The 25,459-nt window shown below is 43.1% G+C and overlaps 2 protein-coding genes across 2 annotated transcripts in view; one reads left to right on the forward strand and one right to left on the reverse strand.

Moving 5' to 3' along the window:
* LOC134634170 (vascular cell adhesion protein 1-like) overlaps positions 1-25,459 on the reverse strand; it is a 383,264-nt gene that overhangs the window by 144,238 nt on the left and 213,567 nt on the right. The window lies entirely within an intron of this gene.
* Positions 641-9,192, forward strand: LOC134635027 (uncharacterized). The gene is made up of 2 exons (XM_063484544.1): positions 641-1,288; positions 7,405-9,192. Exon 2 carries the CDS (start codon positions 7,720-7,722, stop codon positions 9,190-9,192), a length of 1,473 nt encoding a protein of 490 aa, XP_063340614.1. The 5' UTR covers positions 641-1,288; positions 7,405-7,719.

Consider the following 25,459-nt stretch of genomic DNA (forward strand, 5'->3'; position numbering starts at 1 on the left):
CACGGATCGGATCAATTTTCGGTTGCCCTGGAGGTCCACCCATTTGTAGTAGTTAGGGCAACAGAAGATGCCGCTAGTGTTGACCATAACTATCGCTTGACAGACCCACCACGCACACCATACACATACTTTTTTTTCTTCTTTTTCGAATCTTCGGAACACGTGCGTGCCGAACCGTGGAGTGGGATCGGTTCGGATCAACCGTGATCCGCTGCACCACTAATATCTACCTATTCGGAACCATGATAACAGGGTTCTTGCTGATCGGAGCTGGCTTGGCCCTGGCTTATCGAAGATTAAAGAAAGCGGAATCAGCTGTTCAAAACCCCACAAGGCTGCCCGCTGGGATTGACACGATGGGACGAGTCGTGAGTTCTCAAAATGGGCTCATGGATAAGATCTTGGAGAAGCTTGCGGCTGCCGTGAACACTCAGAATAAGACCTCTGAGCGCAATGTGGATTACATCTTGGAGAAGCTCGCTGCGGTCGTGAGTTCTCAGAATCTGCTCTTTGAGCACAAGTGTTAAGAGATTTTGTGATTTTATGATGTTTTTCCTTTTTGATACATTTTCCCTTTTAATGTTTCATTTACTCAGTTTTCCTTATAATGTTCCATTTACTCATATGCTTCATTTAAGAAAGGCCTGATACTCATATGCTTATGTTAAGAAAGGCTTGAAAAGCACATAGTGTTCACATATCTTTATGTTTTGTCTTTGCTTCTTCTCACACACATACACATGAGCCCTGCAGTAATCACTGACTCCTGTGAAAGTATCTTGCAGACACCCTTGGGAACAGGACCCAACTAGCTCCTGTTTTCCTCGAGATAGAAACTACACACACACACACACATATACACTGTGTCCCACACATGCCCAGATTGTCTGTTACAGCCTGAAAAACAGGGAATGCTACGATGTATAAATAAAGCTGACTGCAAAGCCTCGGTGTGAGTATCACCCGATCACTCACCCGTGCGCACGTAGTTCTCTGAACAAAACTCTGACTGTTTCTGTATTCTTTCAATGTTTAAAAATGTCTTGCCACTGACATTTAATTGGTCCTTCGAGCCGGATGGTTTATTGATATTATTATATCATCTAACTATTCACAGACGGAGCCACCGGATCCTGACGTCGTGACTACCTGCACTGCAACCACCGTTTCTAGCGAAGCGAGGAAAAGTCCAGAGTCGTACATTCGCCTACTGGCCAGTGTCTTATACAGGTCCACGACGCCAGGTTCTCGGTGACGCCGGGAAAAAGAACACAGCGCAACATTGAAGGTGAATATAAAGCAGCCAGAAACACTTTGCGTTGAATAATCGATTTTAGTTTGACACTGCTCAAAGTAGAAGGGTCCTGTGTGGACCGAAAAGGCAAAGGACAGACGTGTCCTGTGTAAAGTAATTGCTCGCCCGTGTAAGACGAAACAACCTGCCCTGTGGGGGCCTGTTTCGCAACATAAAAAAGGGTTGGTAGCCAGTATATCTCACGCTCGCCTGCGTAAGACGGATTAACACGCCCTGGGAGGCTGAATCCGCAGCATAAAAAAGGGTTGGTAGCCACGCTCGCCTGTGTAAGACAGATTAATATGCCCTGGGAGGCTCAATCTGCAACAAAAATAAAGGTTGGTAGCCAGAGAAACGAGAGTGTCAAACAAAAATAGGATTTTCTCTAAGCGCGCTAACTGTTTGCTGAATGTTTGTTGAGGAGTAAGTGCTTCATTGAATAGGAGCTCTAGGCTCCTGCACTACTCCTATTGTTTTCCTGTGAGTACTGGATGGTGAGAAAGAGAAAAGGTTGCGCGTCAACGCGTAAAAATTAAGTCCGCCCTGAATTTAGTTCAGGGTAGAAGGCTGACTTAATAACCCTCCTCTGACTCTAGTACCAGAACGTCTCACAGTGTGTGCTGGCAGTATTAATAAAATACAAAATACAAGTAGTACTAATAAATAAAATACAAAATATAAGTATTACATCGATCAAACAAAGTTAGAAATGGGCAATAAATCCACAAAACCCACATTAACACCCGACGAGCAGTGGATGGAAAAAAAGCACCCAGGTGCAGGTCAGATTAGTGCAAATAGATGGAGACACCCAAAAAAGACTAATTGCACCGCATGGGCCGGGAATGGCAACCCTGCCCCACTACAACAACTACACAAATGCCTGCAGGCAGAGATAGAAAAAACTGCTGGTAAGAAAAAGGATTTACGAATGTCTGAATATGTAAGTTTTTTTGTACCGTGGCAGGAGGAAAGTAAAAGGCGTGAGGATAAGAGAAAAGAAAAGCAAAGCAAACAGAGCAAAACGCCAACCATTAAAACAGTAACAGTAACCCCCCCTCCTTATCAGCCGCCTCCTCCTGCCTCAGCCCCACCAGATAGTGAGCAGCAGCCTCAACCTTGTCCCCCACTCTCAAAAAACCCCTTTGTGAAGTCACAGGACCCCTATGCTGCAGCCAGGCAACAGCTTAATTCAACCACACATGAAAACCCACCAACTTCAGGGTTTCCGCCGTCGCTGTCCCCACCCACACTGGGCCAATTTCCTTTAATCCAGGTACCGAATCCCAATTACGGTCGAGCAACTGGTCCTGCGGGTGACGACGGCGTGGTCCCCAGAGACCAGTTGACGTTTACATATACATATCAGCCATGGACAGCTGAGGATCGTAAAAATGTGTTAAAAGATGTCCCCCCTTTAAACGAGGGGCACCAACAGTGGAGGGATGCGGTAGACATAATACGCTCCAATTGGCTGCTGAACGGCAGAGAAATGCTGCAAGTGCTCCAGGACCTGTTGGGCCTGAAGCTGGCCCGGGTCCGGGGAGACTTCACGGGCAACAGAGCGGATGGAGAACCTTTAAGAGGCGATGAATTAGTCCAAGCATTGAACCCAGTATATAACAGAATAAAAACCGCTTTAGCACCAAGGCCAGATTATGGAAAAATAGGTGAAACAAAACAAAGAGAGAGTGAGTCCGCCTCTGACTTCCTGGACAGGTTACGTCCAGTTTTTAGACAAAACTCAGGTCTAGAATGTGATGAGAGCCCAAATTCCCCTTTCGAACAACAATTAAAAAACGCGTTTCTAAAGGGCCTCCTCCCAAAGGTCCGCGCTTACGTAGATAAATACTGGGTCACTCAAAACACCGGGAGCTTAGCTGACGCTCTACAGCATGCAGAGCACGCAGTAAAAGTGCAGAAAAAGAAAGCAGCTCAAACCGGAGTTTTTGTAGTCACAACAGAGGGAGACCTCGTTGCTTATGCAGGAAAAAATCCACAGCAAAAAGGGAAAGGTCGGAGACAAAATACGGGCGATAAGGGAGGGGACAGACGGTGCTATAACTGCGACAGAGAAGGTCATTTCGCTAGAGATTGTAGGAGCAAGCCTAGGGATCGCAGAGACAGGCGTGACCGTGGCCGCAGAGAAGGCAGGGACAGAGACAGATATGACCGCTCGAATAGACGAGATAGGCAGGACAGCGAAGAGGAGGATAACAGTAGAGAAAGGTGACTAGATTCTCACCCCAAAGCTCAGAGCAACAACAGCAGGGATAGTACAGAAATTTTCAACATACATCAGCTGCTGCTGGGCTCTGAGCACAAGCCAGAAGTAACAATTCACATAAATGGCAAACCATACCTCATGTTATGTGATACGGGAGCCTGCATGACTGTGTTAAAAGAAGAACCGCCGCGAACGCATTTCTCAAAAGACGCTCGCGTTGTAACCTCTGCCTCAGGGCATACAACTACACAGCTCCTAACCCAAAAGTTAGATTTCCTGCACTCAGCTAGCAGCAGATGCTGCAAATTGCAATGCATCATTGACTCCAGCTGCCCTGTAAATTTATTAGGGCGAGATGGTTTAATGAAACTAAAAATAGGTGTGGTGCCTGAGAGTAATGGCATGAGAGCAGAGCTTATGCTCTCTGAAACCTATGAACTAGCATGTCATTCAGACGGTGAGCCACACTACTACTGGACTTTAGATCTGCCACCACTGCCGCAGCTTGTGACCGCAGCTGAGCGCTATCTTCCCAGCTCATCATCCACCATGCCATTTAATGAGCTGCACAACACCATACGGTTTAAACAAACCCCAGGCCCTGATTCGGAGTATGACACACAAGTCCATCGTTTAGGACCTCAAAAGTTAACACTGCACCATCTCTACGTCACAAAAAGTGGAAGCGCAGTATGTTCAGTGATACAGCCCCCTAAGGTCAGAGAGTTAAATCAAATGCCTATTTCACATGTTTCTGTAGCAAAAAGCCCAGAAACTCAATGGAGGGACCTGGGCACTGTCCTTAAACGAGTACAAAACGATCATTACGAGAAAACTGAAGAAACACGTGAAGGCTGGCTCCAGGGCCGCAGAACCGGTTGTATGAGATATACTCTAGGATGGGTGCTAAACACACAGCCCATCACCCACCTGGATACCTCCCCGGCCACATGCTATGTGATCGAGGAGTCAGAATGATTTATCTTGGCACCCGTCGACAACGCGGAACTAAAAGTGCTTCCATCATCATTGTGGTCAAACGGACCCACAGACGTAGGCCTAATAAAGAATGCAGACCCAGTAAAAGTAAAAATCATCTCAAAACACAGACCAATGAAACCACAATACCCACTCTCTGCAGAAGCTAGAGACGGCATACGCCCAGTAATAGCAGACATGGTAAAAGCAGGAATTCTGATTAAAACAACAAAAACAACATGTAACACGCCAATATTTCCAGTGAAAAAAGCAAACACAGGAAAATATAGGCTGGTACATGATTTAAGAGCAATAAACGACATTACTGAACAGATACCACCAATAGTGGCAAATCCACACACACTTTTGAATCGAGTGTCACCACGAGAACAGTGGTTTTCAGTAATTGACCTGTCAAACGCTTTTTTCTCAGTACCACTACACCCCGAGTCACGTGGGCTGTTCGGTTTTACATTTGATGGCCAAAGATACACTTACACGCGGCTGCCACAGGGTTTCCAAAACAGCCCCACCCTATACGCTGAGGCCCTGAAACAGTCAATGTCCTCCTGCACTCTGCCTGCTCCAGGACAGTTCCTACTTTACGTAGATGACATCCTGGTAACCGGAAACACGCAGGACGACTGCAGAACAAACACTCTAGTGGTGCTGAGACACCTCGCAGAACAGGGACACAAAGTCTCTCAACATAAACTGCAACTATGGCAACCTAAGGTCGTATACCTAGGTCATGAACTAACAGGACAGGGTCGAAGGTTACTTGACAGCAGGAAAACTGCAGTACAAACTGCCCCAAAACCACTAACAAAACAACAAATGATGACTTTCCTCGGCCTCTGTAATTATTGCAGAAGTTGGATTCCAGAGTTCGCTCTCAGGGCCCAACCCCTGCAAGACCTTATCTATGGCAAAGATATGGCCCTGAAAGATAAACTGACTTGGACTGCTGAAGCAGAAGCTGCTTTCGCCAATTTAAAACTGGCTTTACAAACGAGCATGGTTCTAGCATTACCAGACTATGATAAGCCCTTCTACTTACATGTAGATGGAAGTGCGGGATATATGAAAGCTGTGCTAACCCAAGCTTTCGGAGATAAACAACGTCCACTTGCATTTTATTCCTGTAAATTAGACTCAGTGGCCTCAGGCCTACCAACTTGTGTACAAGCCTGTGCAGCAGCAGCAGAAGCAGTAAAGAAGTCAGCAGATATCATTCTCGGCCACCCGTTAATAGTTAAGGTCCCACACGCAGTGACCTCAATTCTATTACAAGCAAACCTATCATACTTGACACATGCCAGACAGCTGTCGTATGTAGGAATATTGTTGTCACAGTCACACATCAACATAGAGAAATGCGGTCAGCTAAATCCAAGCACCCTGCTACCTGTAGAAACAGATGGTGACACACATAACTGCTTACACAAACTGGATGAAGAAACAAAACCAAGGGCAGATATATACAGTTCACCACAAACAACCTTTGCAGATATTTTTGTAGATGGCTCTGCAAGCAAAGACAGCACTGGAAAAAACTGTGTGGGTTATGCAGTAACCACAGTCGACACTGTCATAGAGGCAAGGCCTCTCGCATCTGCAAATTCGGCACAAAGTGCAGAATTAACAGCAGTTATTCGTGCCTGCGAATTGCATAAAGATAAAGATGTCAATATACACACAGACAGTCAATACGTCTTTGCTGCAGTTCACCATTTCGCAAAAATATGGCAAAACAGAGGCATGATAACCTCTACAGGAGCACCAGTGCAACATGGCAGTCTCCTTAAAAAGCTACTAAAGGTAATCACATTACCTAGGAAACTAGCACTATGCAAATGTGCTGCCCATCAAAAAGATGACTCTTACATCACTAAGGGAAATAACTTTGCAGACAACGCAGCAAAAGAAGCTGCACAACAAAAAACAAATGTTTTTACATTAACCTCATGCTCCCTGATACCACTAGAGGTCCTCAAAGACGAACAAAAGGCGGCTCCACAGAATGAAAAATCCTCGTGGTTGAAAGATGGCGCAATTCTAAAAGATGATATCATGACATGTAATGGGAAACCTATTCTACCTAAATCCCTACATAAAACAGCAGCATTAGTGACACATGGGAATACACACGTGTCACCAGCATCGATGGTAGATATTCTTTCTAAACAATTCTACTCGAAAAATTTTGAAAACTCAGCTAAAGCATATATTAGAACATGCATGATATGCCAAAAACATAATGCACAGGGAAATTTAAGGCCAAAGAGAGGCCATTTCCCAACACCGCCATATCCTTTTCACACAATACACATGGATTTTATCCAATTACATAAGCACCAACAAGTAGAATATGCACTAATAATCATAGACGTATTCTCAAGGTGGCCAGAAATTTACCCAGTAAAGAAAAATGATGCAATCTCAGTGGCAAAATGTTTGTGTAATCATTTTATTCCCACCTATGGAATACCAAGCCTAATAAGATCTGACAATGGCACACATTTCGTAAATGAGGTAATATCAAAAGTCTCTGAAGCACTGGGCTTCAGTATAAAGCATCATTGTTCATACCACCCACAGAGTGCAGGGTTGGTAGAAAGAACAAACGGCACTATAAAACAAAGACTAAGGAAATGCATGGCGGAAACTGGTCGCCCCTGGCCTGAATGTGTGGGTCTAGTCAAAATGTGGATGAGACTAACACAAGGCTCACAGAAGCTGACACCCTTTGAAATAGTACATGGGCGGCCCTTTCCTCTACCTATTACAAGTGAACCGATAGACAAATCTATAAGAGAAACAACACTAGCGGAATGGATGACAAAACTGTTAGAAAACAAAGAAATAATTCTGAACAATCAACTGCCAGATGATTCTCTTCCAGTCTCTTCCAGGTTGAAACCAGGAGATTGGATCCTGATAAAAGTGCTCCAGAGGAAAAAGTGGAGCTCCCCGAGGTGGGAAGGACCTTACCAAGTCCTCCTGGCCACACCAACAGCCTGCAAAATTGCTGAACGACCTTCCTGGATTCATCAGAGCCACTGTAAAAGAGTGAGTGACAGCCCATAGACACTGAGACGCCAGCACCCCTGCCTGTTAGTGATCTGGGAGGTGGAGAGAGGGCTGTTTGGGTAAATCCCGCCCTTGTTCTTCTCGCCCCTAGTCTACTCACTCACAGGACCAGGTGTGTTCGGTCATCATGAAGACCATACTCGCTCTGGTGGCCAGTATCACAATTCTGTTGGGACTGCTGTTACTGATTCCACAAGAAGAAGAACAGCACCACCTGGAGACAAGACTGACCCATGACGCAATACATCCAGACGACATGACACAAGATCACAACCACCCATGGATGAACAATGCCTGGTACCGTTATGTGTACAACTCCACAAGAGACAAAAACTGTTACATCTGTTCACACATGCCTCTCACTGCAAAACACTTGACCCTGTACGGCACACCCGCACCACTAAATGAAGGACTGTGCATATATGAGAAAGCAGCCCGCGGCCAGTGTGATAACCAAACGATGAGAAAATTGGAGAAGTGGATATGTCTGGGAGACCCTAACGTCCAGAACATCAACGTCACCACAACAGTAGGACAAGAAGACCCGACCTATCTAATGGACCTATGCACTAACATCACCAACACGTCAGAGCCTAACAGGTACACGTACGCCTGTGAGGACAAACACTGGGTGAATATGTCACTCAGCACCCCAAACATCACTGTGCTGGCTGTGGTAACCACGTACACTTTTCCCTTATGTGTCGTGTTTGTCAACATCACCAAAGGAGCGACTCACTACAGCCTATCTGGCGCATGCCAATACACCCTGACACTACCGACTCTTACAAAGAAACTCTACTGGGTCGAGGGGATCGGCTGGTGGTGTCAAGGATATGACAAACAACCCCAAACATACCTAGCCGTGCCCGAAAACTATGAGGGACAATGTGTGCCACTGATGCTAAGCGATCACACCTTCAAGATAACAGTAGGAGCAGCCCGTGCGCGGACACGCCGGAGACGAACGATACAACCACACGACCCAATTTGGGGCTCTGACGTCCCAGAGGAATTCAAACAATGGACCACAGGACAAAAGGTCGCCCATGCCCTTTTCCCATGGGTAGGAGTTGGAAAGCACGCCCTTAGAATTGAGACTCTGAACTACCGTTTTGGACTGTTCCTGAATGCATCCTGTAAAGTGAATAACGCGCAGAATGAAGAAATCGACGCCTTGCGCCTTAGTACAATGCAACATCGTGTGGCGTTAGACATGATTTTGGCCGAGAAAGGCGGCCTTTGTGTGTTGTTTAATACAACCTGCTGCACCTACATCCCTAATAATGTGCATTCCACCAACATGTCTGACGCACTGAACACGCTACATCAGCTCAGACGTGTACAGCAGCAAGATTACACACACAACACCGAGGACTGGCTCACATGGCTGTTTAGTGGGTCATGGAAGTCATTACTCACTAAAGGACTAACATTCGTTGGAATGCTCCTTATGCTACTTTGCTTATTTTCCACATGTGTACTGCCTTGTATTCGGAGTATGATAAGCAAAATGTTTACTGTAAGATTGCAAGCTTACATCGCATTATCTCAAGTTGAACAAGCTCAAGAAAAGGTACAAGTTGAAGATGATTTTTAAGCACTAAACTATGTAAACCCAATAAAGTTGATCATGTACGTTTTCACAAAATGACACTCTAGTTGAAAATGCTTCTGCAAGTGACTAGTAGTTGAAGTACATAAATATATATGAACAACAGCAGGGAATGTTAAGAGATTTTGTGATTTTATGATGTTTTTCCTTTTTGATACATTTTCCCTTTTAATGTTTCATTTACTCAGTTTTCCTTATAATGTTCCATTTACTCATATGCTTCATTTAAGAAAGGCCTGATACTCATATGCTTATGTTAAGAAAGGCTTGAAAAGCACATAGTGTTCACATATCTTTATGTTTTGTCTTTGCTTCTTCTCACACACATACACATGAGCCCTGCAGTAATCACTGACTCCTGTGAAAGTATCTTGCAGACACCCTTGGGAACAGGACCCAACTAGCTCCTGTTTTCCTCGAGATAGAAACTACACACACACACACACATATACACTGTGTCCCACACATGCCCAGATTGTCTGTTACAGCCTGAAAAACAGGGAATGCTACGATGTATAAATAAAGCTGACTGCAAAGCCTCGGTGTGAGTATCACCCGATCACTCACCCGTGCGCACGTAGTTCTCTGAACAAAACTCTGACTGTTTCTGTATTCTTTCAATGTTTAAAAATGTCTTGCCACTGACAACAAGAATGACAACATCACGGAGCGTAAGTTTGATAACATCATGGAGAAGCTCACGGCTCTCCAACGGGAGATTGAGAGACCAGTGTCGGACTGTTAGAACAGCTTTGAAATTCACATGAGTTGTTCGCACTAAAGTAAAAACCACCATCACTTCATGCGGCTACCACTTCGGCGCCAGCTGTGGTCTCAAGGCTGGAGCTGAACAAAAACACCCTGATAACAGAGCCATGTCACTGCAACCAGGGCTGGAAAAGAAAGGTGGGCTTTGGTCCACTGTCTTCCATACAAAGGATGTTTGAAACACTGTCATTGACTGCAGCCATGCAGATAAGTAAGTGGTTGCAGTCAATAACAGTGTAGTGTACATCTGTATTGTTTTAAAATAAGTTTGACACACCACAGCTAAAGTGTAGCTTTTAATTACTGTCACCTGCTACAGTGTAACTAAGAATACAAAGTGATACATTAAAATTTCTGGGGTCAACATGAAGAGCTTAATTCCTTTCTTGCTCAGTGTGGTACTTAATGGATTGAAAAGAAAAAAGATGGCACCCTTGTAGTTCACATAAGGGTTGTAGTGATGATTCAGGGTTTTAATTTGTAAGGTTTTAATTTTGAGCCATCATAAATGTTAAAACAGGAAATATACTATTTAACCTATGTTAAGCCAAAGCTAATATAGCTGTTTATATATAGCTACTTATAATTTTAAGAGGTACAAACACCAATGAGTAGACCTCCCAGAATGGGAACAGCGCTCTTTGTGTGGTTTGAGTAAACAGTCAAGTTGTTCACAACTATGACTGAGAAGAATCCGCCTGTGTACAGCAGCAGGCTGCCTTCCTAGAATTTGGATATCCCCTGTGCGCTTGTCTCTGCATTGTGTGCATTACCTCTCTTGGAAAATTAAAACCACAGCAGCTTTTTATGCTTTTTTTCATTCACTATCAACTTACACCAAAGGTCTACTCTGAAGAAGATTCTTCAAAACATTCAACAGAGGCACCAATCTTTCTAGGAGTTGAAATCCCAGCAAATTCACCCCTAAGTCAGACTGTACAATACAGAAAATAAAAGAGCTACATCTCAGACTCTACAGGCTTCAGTTAGCATGTTAAATGTGAAAGTTCAGTCAGAAAAAGACTGAACAAAAACAGCCTTAGTTGAGCCATTAACTAAAGTGACAAACATTGCTCTAAATAATACTCCCCTAATCCAAGTAGTCACCCAAACCTGGACGTGGATTTAGAGGCCTGAGGACCATCTCACACATTTATTTAGAATAAAACAGGTTTTTTGTTTGTGTCATGGAGGATGTCAACATAATGTGTACAAGTACCCAGTAAACATCAGTGCAGACAGCTGTCCATAAAAATCGCAGCGTTACAAATTCTATATTTGACCTGGATTTTCACTTTGTGTATATTAAGACATCCAAATGAAAACATGTTAAAGAAGCAAGCACACATGTATGTGAGCTCTGATAATGAGAAACTGTCATTCAAGATATTTAAGCTGCCCGCTGATTGAAGAAAAAAACTAGAATATAAAAAACTGAATTTCAGCACAAACACATTAGAATCTTGTGGACGTATGCCTTTTACATGTTGGTAAAATGTTTAGGATGAGATGGAGATATAACACTCATGCACCCTGAAAATTATGAAGGTCTAAATATGTGTCAAAGGGACTCACTGAACATCAGTGGATTTCTATGGGGCAAACGTACTTAAAGCAGCCACTGTGACCATTGCTGCAGAGCAGAATGAAGAATACTGATGGGGACTATGAGGGTTTGTAGTTAAATTCCTGCTCTTACGGGATCAGTGAGTGTCTGTTTAAAGACTATTAACATACTTTTACATCACTATGGAACACCAGCATTTCTGCAGAGGACAGAACCACCTGCTTTAAACTACCATGATGCTCTGTGATATGTTGTCATGGCAATATGAAGTCAAATAAATACAAATATACAAAAATGCACATTTGAAGGAGGACAAGAAGACAGGCAACTGGAAGAGCTTTTGAAACAGGAAAACTTTTTTGGATTTCTCTTAATTTACCTGGAAATTTTGCTAATACAAGTCAAGGAGGAAACAAGGAGGCAGGTTGGATTATATTTGAGGACAGGACGCATGAAGGAGAAGCATGAGGAGAAAACAGCAGAGCGACGGTGCAGAGCTAATCATGGATCAAGTCGAAGAAGCAAGCATCAAAACTGTGAGTAAACATAACACACAAAAAGTTAAAAATTACTGTGCTGATTAAGGAAACATTAAATTTGGTTAGTTTGGGGTCTCGAGCTTCAGGTTTGTGGGTTCAGCTGCTCTCAAAATTGAGGAAAGACAAAAAATGTTTCTTTTGAAAGGTTGTTGGAGGATTCTTACTGTAAGAAATATCTGGGTGTGCATCTGCTTTTATTTTAAAAAAAAGTTGAATTTTATTTAGTCACATTGGAAAGGGAAAATTGGAGGATCAGGACAATAATGTGGCCAAATTTACTGTTTCCTTAATCAGAACAATAATTTTGATCTGAACTAGAAATGTTGAAATGGGTTATTTTCTTTCTTCTCTACTGATCACTGTGTCACATGATGAGTTACTTGTCAGTCTACATGGTTAATGGTACTTTTAAAAAATGCAGTTTATTCGTAATTTTGTAGAAAAAGGCTCTGCACCTGTGAAAAACAAATCCAAACCCCCAAAATCACTGTAGATCAGAGTAGCTAAGCTCTGGTTAACTGCAATTATATTACAGGAGATTAAAAATATTAGGATGATTGAAAGAAACAAAGATTGCTTTAAGGTCTGAAGATTTGACTTTCTTATTGAAAGAGACGAAAACTAATCCATGTGTGACACTGAGAAAAAACTGAAAGCTAAAAAGATCTGGAGGTCCAACTGTTGTTATACAAATGTGCAAACTTGATTTAATGACATTAGAAAGAAAAAATGGGATGTTTAAAAAGGTAATATATAAAAATGATTTTTGAATTACTTGAAAAAATGATGTTGGTTAGTGCAGCTGTATTTGGAAAAACTGCTGGGTCACTAGTAAGATGAGATTTAATGTGATAAACTGAGGGAAGGTAATATAATCTGCACACTCGCTATTATTGTTGTAATCCACACACCACCATTATTGTTGCATCCATACACCAGCAAATATTTTATCAAACATTAATCATAATTGGTGATCAATGCAAGTTTTAAGCAATTATATTTATTTGCATTCAAAACCAATTTACAAAATATAAAAAAGAATCTTGTTTTTTTTAAGTTAAAAAGACTTTTTTAACTGACTTCAGTTAGCTGAGCTGTAGAGGACATTGATGAGCACGCAATAAAGTGAACTTGTTAGGGAGAGATTGCAATCAACTCAAATTTTGATGATAGACACAGATAAAAATGAACTGTTAAAAAAAGTGAAGGTTTTGTGCAGCTGGGTGTTGCAGCCCCTTTAGAGGAAAATGTAAACTTGGTTTAACGAGGTTAAAAACAGAAACTGGGATGATCCAGACACATTTATTGTTTCTTTAATCCCCACAATAGTTTGAGTTTGTGCTAAAATGTCTTAAAAAGCTGTTTTGAGTGATAAGTTAGGCTTTTAATGTGTTAAACTTGCATTAGATAAGACAATGTACCACTGAACACAGGAGGGATTATTGCTGAAAATGGGTCTCTGAACACCTCTGTAGATATTCTATTAAAAATCATTCATGATTTGTGATCAGTGTTAATATTAAGCATTTCTATGATTATTTACGCTTTTGATTAATTGCTGTGATTCAATCTGAAACCAAATTTGAGTCTATTCAGAAAACAAGACATTTCTAATTCACCTCAGACCTTTGAGCTGTGGTCTACATTGTAATGATAGTGTATGGTTATTGATTAGAGCAGATGATATGAGACCATCAGGAGAGACTGTTAAAAAGTTATGAGCTGTCTTGATGCAGAGAAAGTGGAGTTTGTCATCCTTGAATGATGGGATTCAAGGATTGAATGATGCTCTGCCTCTGTGCTCAAGTTCAGACATAGGCTTTAAGCAACCATGAGCCACTGATACGCGTGATAGATTAATCAGCATGTATCAAGTGGGCTTGTTAAACAGCTCTGATAGGAGAAAGTCAATGAGCACGCAATAAAGTGGACTTGTTAGGGCCAGTTTACCATCAGCCTTGCTAAAGTTGAACTTCATTTGTATTTAAAGACAGACTTTAAAGAAAATTCTTATTTGAAACTGGTGATAAAATCCAGGTCAGATACAGTTACATACAAACATACAGTACACACTGCTGCTCAAAGGTTGGAGGTCAGTTAGAAAAGTTCCTGATTTTAATAAAAAAGTGGCTTTAATGCAATATCACATGAAGGTTATCAGTAATGTTTTCACAGCTTTAATCAAATCATTCATCATCCATAAGTTGTGATAGAAAAATGTCTGCAAGCGTGCAGGAGCCCATTTTTAGAGACAATCACTCCTGTGTTATAATGTTCATTGAAGTTTATCAGGTCAGATGACCAATAGATGATAAGAAATATACTCTTACTAATTATTAGAGTTGAAAAGTACTTTGCTAAGCAAAATTCAATGAGGTTAGGCTGCAACTTGAAACGTTTACATAAAAGGTTCAGTTGGTGATGCATGAAAGAAAAATAATTTTCTTCTACAAATCTATTGCAAAATTCTGATTGTAAGAAATGAAAAATATTCAAAGAGTGAAACTGTTAGAAAAGTGAAGGTTTTGTGCAGCTGGGTGTTGCAGCCCCTTTAGAGGAAAATGTAAACTTGGTTTAACGAGGTTAAAAACAACAACTGGGATGATCCAGACACATTTATTGTTTCTTTAATCCCCACAATAGTTTGAGTTTGTGCTAAAATGTCTTAAAAAGCTGTTTTGAGTGATAAGTTAGGCTTTTAATGTGTTAAACTTGCATTAGATAAGACAATGTACCACTGAACACAGGAGGGATTATTGCTGAAAATGGGTCTCTGAACACCTCTGTAGATATTCTATTAAAAATCATTCATGATTTGTGATCAGTGTTAATATTAAGCATTTCTATGATTATTTACGCTTTTGATTAATTGCTGTGATTCAATCTGAAACCAAATTTGAGTCTATTCAGAAAACAAGACATTTCTAATTCACCTCAGACCTTTGAGCTGTGGTCTACATTGTAATGATAGTGTATGGTTATTGATTAGAGCAGATGATATGAGACCATCAGGAGAGACTGTTAAAAAGTTATGAGCTGTCTTGATGCAGAGAAAGTGGAGTTTGTCATCCTTGAATGATGGGATTCAAGGATTGAATGATGCTCTGCCTCTGTGCTCAAGTTCAGACATAGGCTTTAAGCAACCATGAGCCACTGATACGCGTGATAGATTAATCAGCATGTATCAAGTGGGCTTGTTAAACAGCTCTGATAGGAGAAAGTCAATGAGCACGCAATAAAGTGGACTTGTTAGGGCCAGTTTACCATCAGCCTTGCTAAAGTTGAACTTCATTTGTATTTAAAGACAGACTTTAAAGAAAATTCTTATTTGAAACTGGTGATAAAATCCAGGTCAGATACAGTTACATACAAACATACAGTACACACTGCTGCTCAAAGGTTGGAGGTCAGTTAGAAAAGTCCCTGATTTTAATAAAAAAGTGGCTTTAATGTAATATCACATGAAGGTTATCAGTAATGTTTTCACAGCTTTAATCAAATCATTCATCATCCATAAGTTGTGATAGAAAAATGTCTGCAAGCGTGCAGGAGCCCATTTTTAGAGACAATCACTCCTGTGTTATAATGTTAATGGAAGTTTATCAGGTCAGATGACCAATAGATGATAAGAAATATACTCTTACTAATTATTAGAGTTGAAAAGTACTTTGCTAAGCAAAATTTAATGAATTTAGTTTTGAACTTGAACTTTTAATATAAATGTTTCAGTTGGTGATGTATTTAAGTTTCACACATTAGAAATCTGTGTTTATCATTTTTTTTTTGGTTTTATTCTGAGTTTAGTGTTTATTTGTGAGCGTTGTTTTTATTTGCACGATTTTACCCTGTTTGTATCACATGTTTTTAGTCATTTATTTTTACATTGTTTTAATCCACTGTGGATTGGCTGGGCATGGGACAAATGAGCTGATAGTGATCACCTGCTGAGGCATGTGTGTGTCCAGTGGTGTCCTTTCAGCTGCTTAAAGGTCGTATTAAAAGGAAGCAAGCTGAGCACTGGAAGGAGAGAGGCCCTAGATTGGAAGAGGAACGCATGAAGGCCAGGTGGAAAAGAGGGAGCCGCTGTGTGATCGTGGGGGTGCGATGCCTCATCTGGAGAGCGGTCAGCGTGATGTGGTCACCCAGTCCCGACAGCAGGAACGGCGACAGTAGGAGACAACGTGTGATTGACATCAGGGCAGATGTATACCACTGCCTGCATTTGTGAGTAGTATCTCACTGTTGTTCACTGGGTGCAGCCGTGTTGGGAGAGGGTCGCCATGGCTATAAGCCAGGGCAGCTTCCGGGATGATGGTTCTGGCTCCTATTTGTTTTAACTTACAGGTGATGGCGTGAGGGGAGCCGCGGTGGTATCGAGGGACGGACTCCAATGCATAATGCGAACTGGGCTGGGATGTGATGGGCCCAGTGGACGGATGAGACTGGGACAGGAGGCTCCTCGTCTGCCTGACACCAGGCTGGCGTGGACCCCGCTCAGCAAGAGGAATTTCTGTCCAGCTCAAGAACACGCAAGGAATATTCATCCTGGGTTGTGGAACTGGGTGGGATTTCTGTGCATGAAGAGAATTGTATTTTTACCAGTTTTAGAATAATCTTATCTAGTCTCAGTGGGAAGTTTAGCATATTGAGAAAAATGTTGTTGTGAATTGTGATTTAAATCAAATTGAACTGCATTCAATTAAAGCCAAATATAACTTGTAATCAAATCTATTCAAATGTAAAGTCATCTCACTCAATTTGGACAACTAGCACTAAAAAATACACTGACATCCTCTGTTTCCCAATTAGCAGATCAGAGGTTGCTGTTTTATTTGTCACTCAGTACTTGAATGGTTTTATCCTGTTTATAAATAAACATTTTAAAATGGCATTGCTTCATTGTATGATTAATTCTTTGTCTGTGTTAGTCCTTTAAATGTTGTTCCTCCATAATTATTCTAGAGTCTTTACAGTGCTCAGCGACTGCTGTGATTTGGTGCTACATACATAAACTTGAAGTGAATGAATCCACCTGTTCACAGGAGATCACAGGAAGATGACACCAAACATCAGAAGATCTTATTGTGCGCCACGGTAAAAGGCTGGTTTCTTGGGATTAAAAGCACATAATAAACTACAGCAGAAGCTCACATAAAGCAGGAAATAAGCAGGCAGCACTTCATCTGCTAATGCACGTTTCCCACTTTTATTGTTGTCTCATTCACTAACAGTTCAATGGTGCAAGATTACCATACACAGAATTAGGATATCTGCATGACACATCTATGCTGTACAGCGAATGGATTATAATTATTACAAATACAGTAAACATATTTACATTTTAGTTCAAGCTCCATACAACATAGATATTTACAAAGTATGAAAATGAAACCGGTCTGACAAGTAATGTACAGCGTTAATGACGGGTTTTTTTCTCCTTTTCTTTTGGTGAACAAATCTGAAAGGGGGCGGGGTTAACTGATATTAATTGTCAGAGGGGGAAAATATCATGGCTAGTTTTGTTTGAAAGGCATCAGCGGAAAAACAAACACACACACAGAAAAAAGTGATGAGGTGAAGAAAGACACATTAAGTGTGCTGTTGTTTTAAATGTCACCAGCTACTTTGTATAGTCCTATATCTCTGATAGTAGAAAAAAATTTAAATGAGTTAAAATACACCTTTATTTTGATAGCATCCAGATGGATGCCTAGCATGACTAATGAGTAGATATCCCCCCCCCCCCCCCCCCCAAAAAAAAAAAAACCCAACAGACTTCTAATTCACTCAAACCGCTTTCTAATAAAGAGGAAGCACTAATGTAACTCACCTCCTCAGTCGAGCTGCAGGGGGTTACATTTTAGGTCTCCTCCCCCCCCCCCTCTCTCTTACATTCAAACCCTCTCTTAGTTCACACTAGAACAGCCACACCATCATTTGGTTTAATATGAGTGGAACAACTAAACCGCACAGACTTTATTTGACCAGTTACTTGAACCTTTTATTAATATGTGCAAAGAGCTGCAAACTAATATATATACACTGCAAATACCTCTCCTTCCACGCATTTCATATGACACAGCAGGCAGACTGCTGGTTGGTTGACCAGAGTATTTTAATGTCTGTCATTAACACATCTCGAGAGGCGTAGGCGCCAAAAAGTGAATCCGGAGCCAAATGTAGCAGCTGCAGCACGGCACACAGAGCAAATATTTTCATGGGGTAGTATCAGAAATAAGACCTTTGAATATGTAGTCCCTTTAACTTCTTTCCTTCTATTAAACCCTTTGAGAAACAGCTATCCAGTGTACTCCTGATATGTGCTCTTATCATTTGTTCCTGATGCTCAAATACAATCCTGGACACAACATATATGGCTGTGTCTCTGTCCTTGCTATAGATATGTGTTAATGTGCAAAATAAGGTTAAAAAAATTAAGAAATAAATGTGAGTTAGAGCAAGCTAGAGGAGCAGATAGGAATGTGTTAAATGAGGGTTAACTACCACAACAGACCGCATGTACAAATCAAGTTCTCCCTCTAGTTCGTTTTCATCCTCCTAGTCCTCCTCCTCATCTCCTTGTAACCCTGTTTTTACTCTTGGGATGAAAAAGCAAAAAGGGGCCCGAATCTACTCCTGCAGGAACAATCGGTCTTTTTTTTTTAAACTGCTGAGATATGAAGCGATCCTCGCTTGTTTGTCTCTAGTTAGTCTGCAGTTTTTATGTTAACAAGAATGCATGAGTATTTTACTGACTCACTAACTGACACTGGCACTATCGGGGGTTTAGAGGCGGCGTATGTACACAGATTGAGGAGGATCTAAGTATGACGTGGATGACAGTGGAAATCGGGCGTGGCCCTCCTGTCAAATTTCATTCCCACTTTGAGTTTTTGTTTCAAAGATGGTTCAGCCTGATGCAAATCTCACTGCGAGAAGAAAAATACCCTATAAATCTATTAGCAGCTATAGTTTAGGCAGCAGAGCATAAACTAACACGTCACTTGGAGAGATCTGTAGATTTTTCCTTCATGGTTTCAAATGTAAGCTGGCTGATTTGGTTCATTTTTGATTGTATAGGAATTTCTTTTATTTATGTATTAGTCACATTATTTTATTGTATAATGCCTTGGTGCCACTGGATTTTAACATGTCTGACACCCATACTGTAAGACAAATGGTGGGGGTGTAGTAAGGAAGTTGGGGGAAGCAGACCACTCCACAAGGGAGTGTGAACCTTAAGGTGTGAAACAGCTGTGTACTGCCTTTTGTTCCTGGAGAAGGTATTTAACTGAGAGCCATGTTAGGCTCAGTGAGACTCTGCTGACCCTGCCCCGCGGTCATGTAGGCTCTCCACAAGCTTGGTTTTCTGTTCTTTGTGTGTTTGGATTATAAAATGTTAGCTACCGCTCACCGCTCGTCTGCAGGTTTTATTTAAATGGAAAACTTCCACAACATGTTTTTTGTTTTAAACTGAGCAAACCTGGTCTTCTCCCGAGGACTGCTGCAGGTATCATGCAAGCATGTTAATTTAATAAAAAACCAACAACAAAAAAACCCCCCCAAAATAGAATGAAACTCATTTCAGGAGACAAATAACATTGATAGGGACATTTTGTTGTACAGATGATTGGCAAACGGAAAGTTTCTAGAGTCGTGCACACACAAGTAGACTACTACAACATGCTACTTAGTTAGGGGAGTTTGGGAATGAGAACGAAGCGGAAAAAAATTAGACCCAAACATTGTCATCGAAACGAAAACACAAAAAGCTGAGGGGAGGGAATAGAGAGGAGGAAAACTGAGCTGGCAGCGGGGTTGCTGGAGGGAAGCGGGGAGGCAAAAGTTCTGTGCAACTTAAACGTTTTAGTCGCATGAAAAGAGACTTAAGCCACAAGTCGACTTACAAGAGAAAACTGTCAAGAATCACAATGATTAATAAGTTTTAACACTTGGTATTTTCGGTATTTTCAAAGGCTTTTCAGAAAGATAGAAGCGGTGGTTTTCCCGCGTACCGCTCCGCCCGCTCAGTTCTTCGTCAGGCCGCTGCGCCACCTCGCCAGCTTAGATCTGCGGGGAGAGTTTTACGTTGTGAGGAGAAGGGAATGTTTTTGAAGGGTGCAGAAGCTGCACGTTTGACTGTGGTGTGAGGAGCGTGTGTGTGTACCTTATCGTTCCTGCTAGCAGAGGATTAAAAGCATACAGCCAGTCGTTCATGTCTTTCTCGTTGTTGGCCTGCAGGAGGATGCCTCGATGTTTTGTGCACACTGCAAATGTGTTGGGCACTGAAAAGAAAACATCCCATTATATTCATGTTCATTCAAATGATAAATCCCAGTCCATTTGCAATTTCATCAATCAATGTGTCCAAAACTGGCCAACGTGCATCAAAACAATTTGAATAAATTCTCATTAAAGACAAGCGTGTTACATCCAGCCTTTCTCTATCCTGCCTCAAACCGTACCTTAAGCATGGCCTGCTGGTCTTCGCTGTATTCCACCTGTGCTGCGGAGAGGTTGAGGACGCCTCGCTCCACGGGGTCCTTGTCACCAAAGACCTACAACCTCATCTTGCAGCAGATGGAGTCACTGTGCATCGTTCAACCATTCGGCGCACTTTACACAAGGAGATGCTGTATGCGAGAGTGATGCAGAGGAAGCCTTTTCTCCGCCCACAGCACAAACAGAGCTGCTTGAGGTATGCTAAAGCACATTTGGACAAGCCAGCTTCATTCTGGAATAAGGTGCTGTGAAACGAAATGAAATGAAAATTGAGTTATTTGGGCATAACAAGGGGCGTTATGCATGGAGGAAAAAGAACACAGCATTCCAAGAAAAACACCTGCTACCTACAGTAAAATATGGTGGTGGTTCCATCATGCTTTGGGGCTGTGTGGCCAGTTGAGGGACTGGGAATCTTGTCAAAGTCGAGGGACACATGGATTCCACTCAGTATCAGCAGATTCTGGAGACCAATGTCCAGGAATCAGTGACAAAGCTGAAGCTGCGCCGGGGCTGGATCGTTCAACAAGACAACGACCCAAAACACTGCTCAAAATCCACTAAGGCATTCATGCAGAGGAACAAGTACAACGTTCTGGAATGGCCATCTCAGTCCCCAGACCTGAAAATTATTGGAAATCTGTGGTGTGAGTTAAAGAGAGCTGTCCATGCTCGGAAGCCATCAAACCTGAATGAACTAGAGATGTTTTGTAAAGAGGAAAGGTCCAAAATACCTCCAACCACAATCCAGACTCTCATTGGAACCTACAGGAAGCGTTTAGAGGCTGTAATTTCTTTTTTTTTTTTTTTTTTTTTTTTTTTTTTTTTTTAACCTGTCCCGTTTGGTTCTTTTGCCATCAGAATTATTGTCTAAAGGCGAAGAAAGATGCCCAACGGATTTACTTTACCAAATGGACCATCCCAGCCTTGCCGTAATGGTCCATTTGATTCAACTTTTTATTGTTTATTTTATTTTCACTTGCTGAATACGGGACAGACTTGACTGGAGGAGAGAATGTGGAGAAAGAAAGAGGGAAAGAAAAAAACCTGAGAAGAGGGACGGGGAAAAAGGGCAAAAAACAAAAACCAACAGAATAAGCAGACAAAAAATACATATATCGATCACCTGGATCACCTGTTGAGAAAGAAAAAAGAAAGCAAGCAGAAGAAAACGAGAGTAATAAACAAGATCACAATGATATATGAGAATATGACAGTAAATACTAAATATTAAACATTATTGTGCAGCACGTGAGATCGACAGCGCACAGTGTGCTTTGAGGTAGGAGCCAAAAAGGGTGTAATTTGTGTGTGTGATCACCCGTGTGTACACCTGTGAGCATGAACGCGCTTGTTTTTAAAAGGTTCCTTCATGTAATGATCTGCTAGAGGGTGTGGGGGGCCACTGCCCCGACCTCCAGGGCATGAAGCAGGTATGGAGGAGATCAAGACTCCAGACATCCAGAGGCCCCCAGAACACAAGAGACCAAGGAAGACCAACAGAGGGGCAGCCGCGCCACTATCCCAGAAAGAGCTGAGGAGAGTCCCAGATGAGGGGTCACTCAGCAGCCGCGGAGCAGAAGCCAGGGGGGGTTGCAGTGACGTGCCCGTGAGCTCCGCCGGCAGCCAGCTGTGCCTGAGTGGCCGAGCCCCGGGCCGTGAGGCCGAGGGCACCCCATCCCCAAAGTGGCCCGAGCGAGCCCCAGGCTCCAGGCCCCAATAAGCAGCCGCCAAGGAGTGAGCCGGTGGGTACCCGGGCGCCCACCCCCGGAGACAGAGAACCACCAACGCACCGATGTCTGAGGGCGTCCGCCACCGGCAGGGGAAGTGGTGGGGGGAGATGGGCCTCCAAACCTTGGAGGGCCTGAGATGTCCTCAGAGAGGTGGCGTCTGATACCCAACCTGACATATAGACACAGACAAACAGGCACACACAGATACAAACATCTATTCCCACCCTCATGCTCTCATATACAATTGCTCAACACTCACCCAACGTGGAGACAGACATAGAGAGACGCTGTACACACAATCACACTCCCCAAGCGTACTCTAAGCCCCGAGTCTAGGTACCCTTGCCCCTGGAGGGGGAAACTGCACCCAGACTCAGGTGGTGTAACCCTTTTCCCTGCGGTGGGGAGAAGCAGACCGCCCCGACTCCGCAGCAGCAGGGAGGCCCCATACACCAGACCCCAGTCGGACGGCCAACTCCTCCTCCTAGCCCCCCTGCTCCAGCAGGCCGCAGAGAACGGGGGTGTAGGAAGACTCCAAACCTCCCTCCACCCGCTCATATGTACTGTTGATGTATGTGTGTTCTAAGGTGCATTTAAAACCCAGGAGGGCATGGAGCCACCTGCCAGAGCAGCAGGTAAGCATATAGCCCCTCCTGCTAGCCCTCAATGTCTACATGTATTTAAAATTGAGAGGTGGGCAACGACGCCAGGGGTGAGGTGTACACCCTGATGGTAGTTTGGAATCCGTGTAGCGTGCCCACCTCCAAGATCCTATATGTATGTGTAATGAGAGTGTGAGTAATGTGAATGTCTAAGTTGTGGGATAAAATTGAGGCAGAGGCAGCCAGAAGGGGACAGAGGGGGGGGATGTCTCCTCTGCACCCTGGTGACACACCCCTACCCCAAGGCCCTGCATGTGTGGGTGATTGTGGTGGAGCGGGAAGAGGGAGGCCGCTGGAGATGGGGAGGGAAGGAAGGGAGGGGCAAGTGACCCCTCCCTGGGGCCAGCTCCCCCGCTGACCCCAGTAGGCACCCCCATGCTGTGCAACCCGCCAGGGAAAGGGGGCCCAGGCCCATCCGGACCGGGGCCCAGTGCAGCAGCGCCCCCCGGCCCCACAGAGCCCGGGACAATTCACCCGACCCCACCACAGAGAAAACTGCACCCACCCCATCATCCACTCATCTTCCAGACTACACAAGACAATAGACGCCCAGGCTGAGATCTTCCTCCACCACTCCTGTATCTCCCCCTCCTGCAGAGAGAGTTCCTGAAGAGAGGAAAGCTCCTGCAAGATGTGACAACCTCCCCCACCAGTTGAAGAGCCCCCCAGGTGGCTCGATGCACCGGCGGCACCCCGCGCCAGGGCCGGGCCCCCATACACCCACCCGCCCACAACCCCGGCAACACACCAACCAGGACCCAAGCCCCTGAGGCCCGGCCAGGGCCCCAGCCCAGAGACGGAGCGCCCCCAGAACCTCACGCCCATCCCGGACCCACCCAGGGGCAGCCAGGCTACCAGGTCAGTAACCCACGTCCGTCAGCACAGACCCTCCCCTAGCCCCGCTGCACGCAGACACGAGGAAACCGTCACCTAAGAGCCAACAGAGCCCCTAATTGGCCATGACCGCTACCCCGGGTTGAGCCCCCCAAGGAAGATGCTCCTGGGGAACCCCCCGACGCCCTAAGCCTGTCCCTACCCCCACACCAATCACAACAGTGAAGGTGGGACCAAACTATGGCCCCCCACCCCCACTAGGTGATGGAGCTGATCAAAGGAGCCCAGAGCAATTGATCTGATGTGGTGGCACAGGCTGTATCAAGACTAATGTAATCTAATAGATAATTTCTATATTGGTTAGAATTAAGATTATTTTTATTTTTCCAGTTCATGAGGACTGTTTTCTTGGCTATGCATAGGGCAGTGAAAACCATATGGGCTATATTCTTTTCCGTAGTGACATTATCTAAGCTGCCCAACAAACATACTAAAGGAGAAGTTGGAATGTTACATTTCAGACACTTTGATAAGTCTTCACATATCTCACGCCAAAACTTCTGAACTGGTGGACAGAACCAAAGAGCGTGGATATAATTGTCCGGTGAATTGGTTTGGCAGTGTGAGCAGTTGTTGGTAGACGTAAAGCCCATCTTGAACATCCGATGACCTGTATAGTGCACTCTATGTAGTATTTTGTATTGAATTAATTGAAGACTGGGATTTCTAATTAAATGAAAGGTTTTTAAGCAAATCTGAGACCAGAAGTTTTGGTCTAAGTTAACTGATAAATCCGCTTCCCATTTTGCAATAGGAAGTGATATTGATTCATCTGTTTTAGAAAGCATTCTGTATATTTTGGATAGTAATTTGGGGGTTTTAAGAGTAAGAAATTGAACCACACTTGGTGGTGTTTGTAGTTCAACTTGACCCGGTTTAAATCTCTTTTTTACTATGGATTTAATTTGTTGATATTCTAAAAATCTTTTCTTGTTGATCCCATATTGTGTAACTAGTCTGTCAAATGAAATAAATTCTGTTCCTTCTAGTATATGTTCTAAATATTTGATTCCTTTACTACTCCAATCTGAAAAGTGTATCATATTATTGTTTTGTAATATGTCAGGGTTGTTCCAGATAGGTGTACGTTTGCATGGGATTAATGGAGACTCTGTCAACTTCAGAAACTCCCACCACGCTGTCAGAGAGGAGCTGATGTTGACGCTTTTGAAGCATTCATGTCGTTGGATGTTTGAGCTGATAAACGGTAGATCTGAAATCTCTAGATTATTGCAAAGTGCTTGTTCTACATCTAGCCAAGGTTCATCTAAGAGGGTATGTTTTTGCCATCCTGAGATAAACTGAAGCCTGTTGGCCAAGAAGTAGTGCTGAAAGTTAGGTAGTTCTAATCCTCCTTTATCCTTGGTCTTTTGTAGTGTTTTTAAGCTTATACGTGGGGGCTTATTTTTCCAAAGGAATTTGGACATATATGAATCTAGAGATCTGAACCAATCTTGCGGCGGTTTAGTTGGGATCATTGAGAATAAATAATTTATTTTTGGTAATACCATCATTTTTATAGCGGCAACCCTTCCCATGAGTGATATGGGTAGACATTTCCACCTAGCCAGATCACCTTCTACTTTC

The sequence above is a fragment of the Pelmatolapia mariae genome, linkage group LG9 (genome assembly GCF_036321145.2).
Source record: "Pelmatolapia mariae isolate MD_Pm_ZW linkage group LG9, Pm_UMD_F_2, whole genome shotgun sequence".
In the NCBI taxonomy this organism is placed as follows: Eukaryota; Metazoa; Chordata; class Actinopteri; order Cichliformes; family Cichlidae; genus Pelmatolapia; species Pelmatolapia mariae.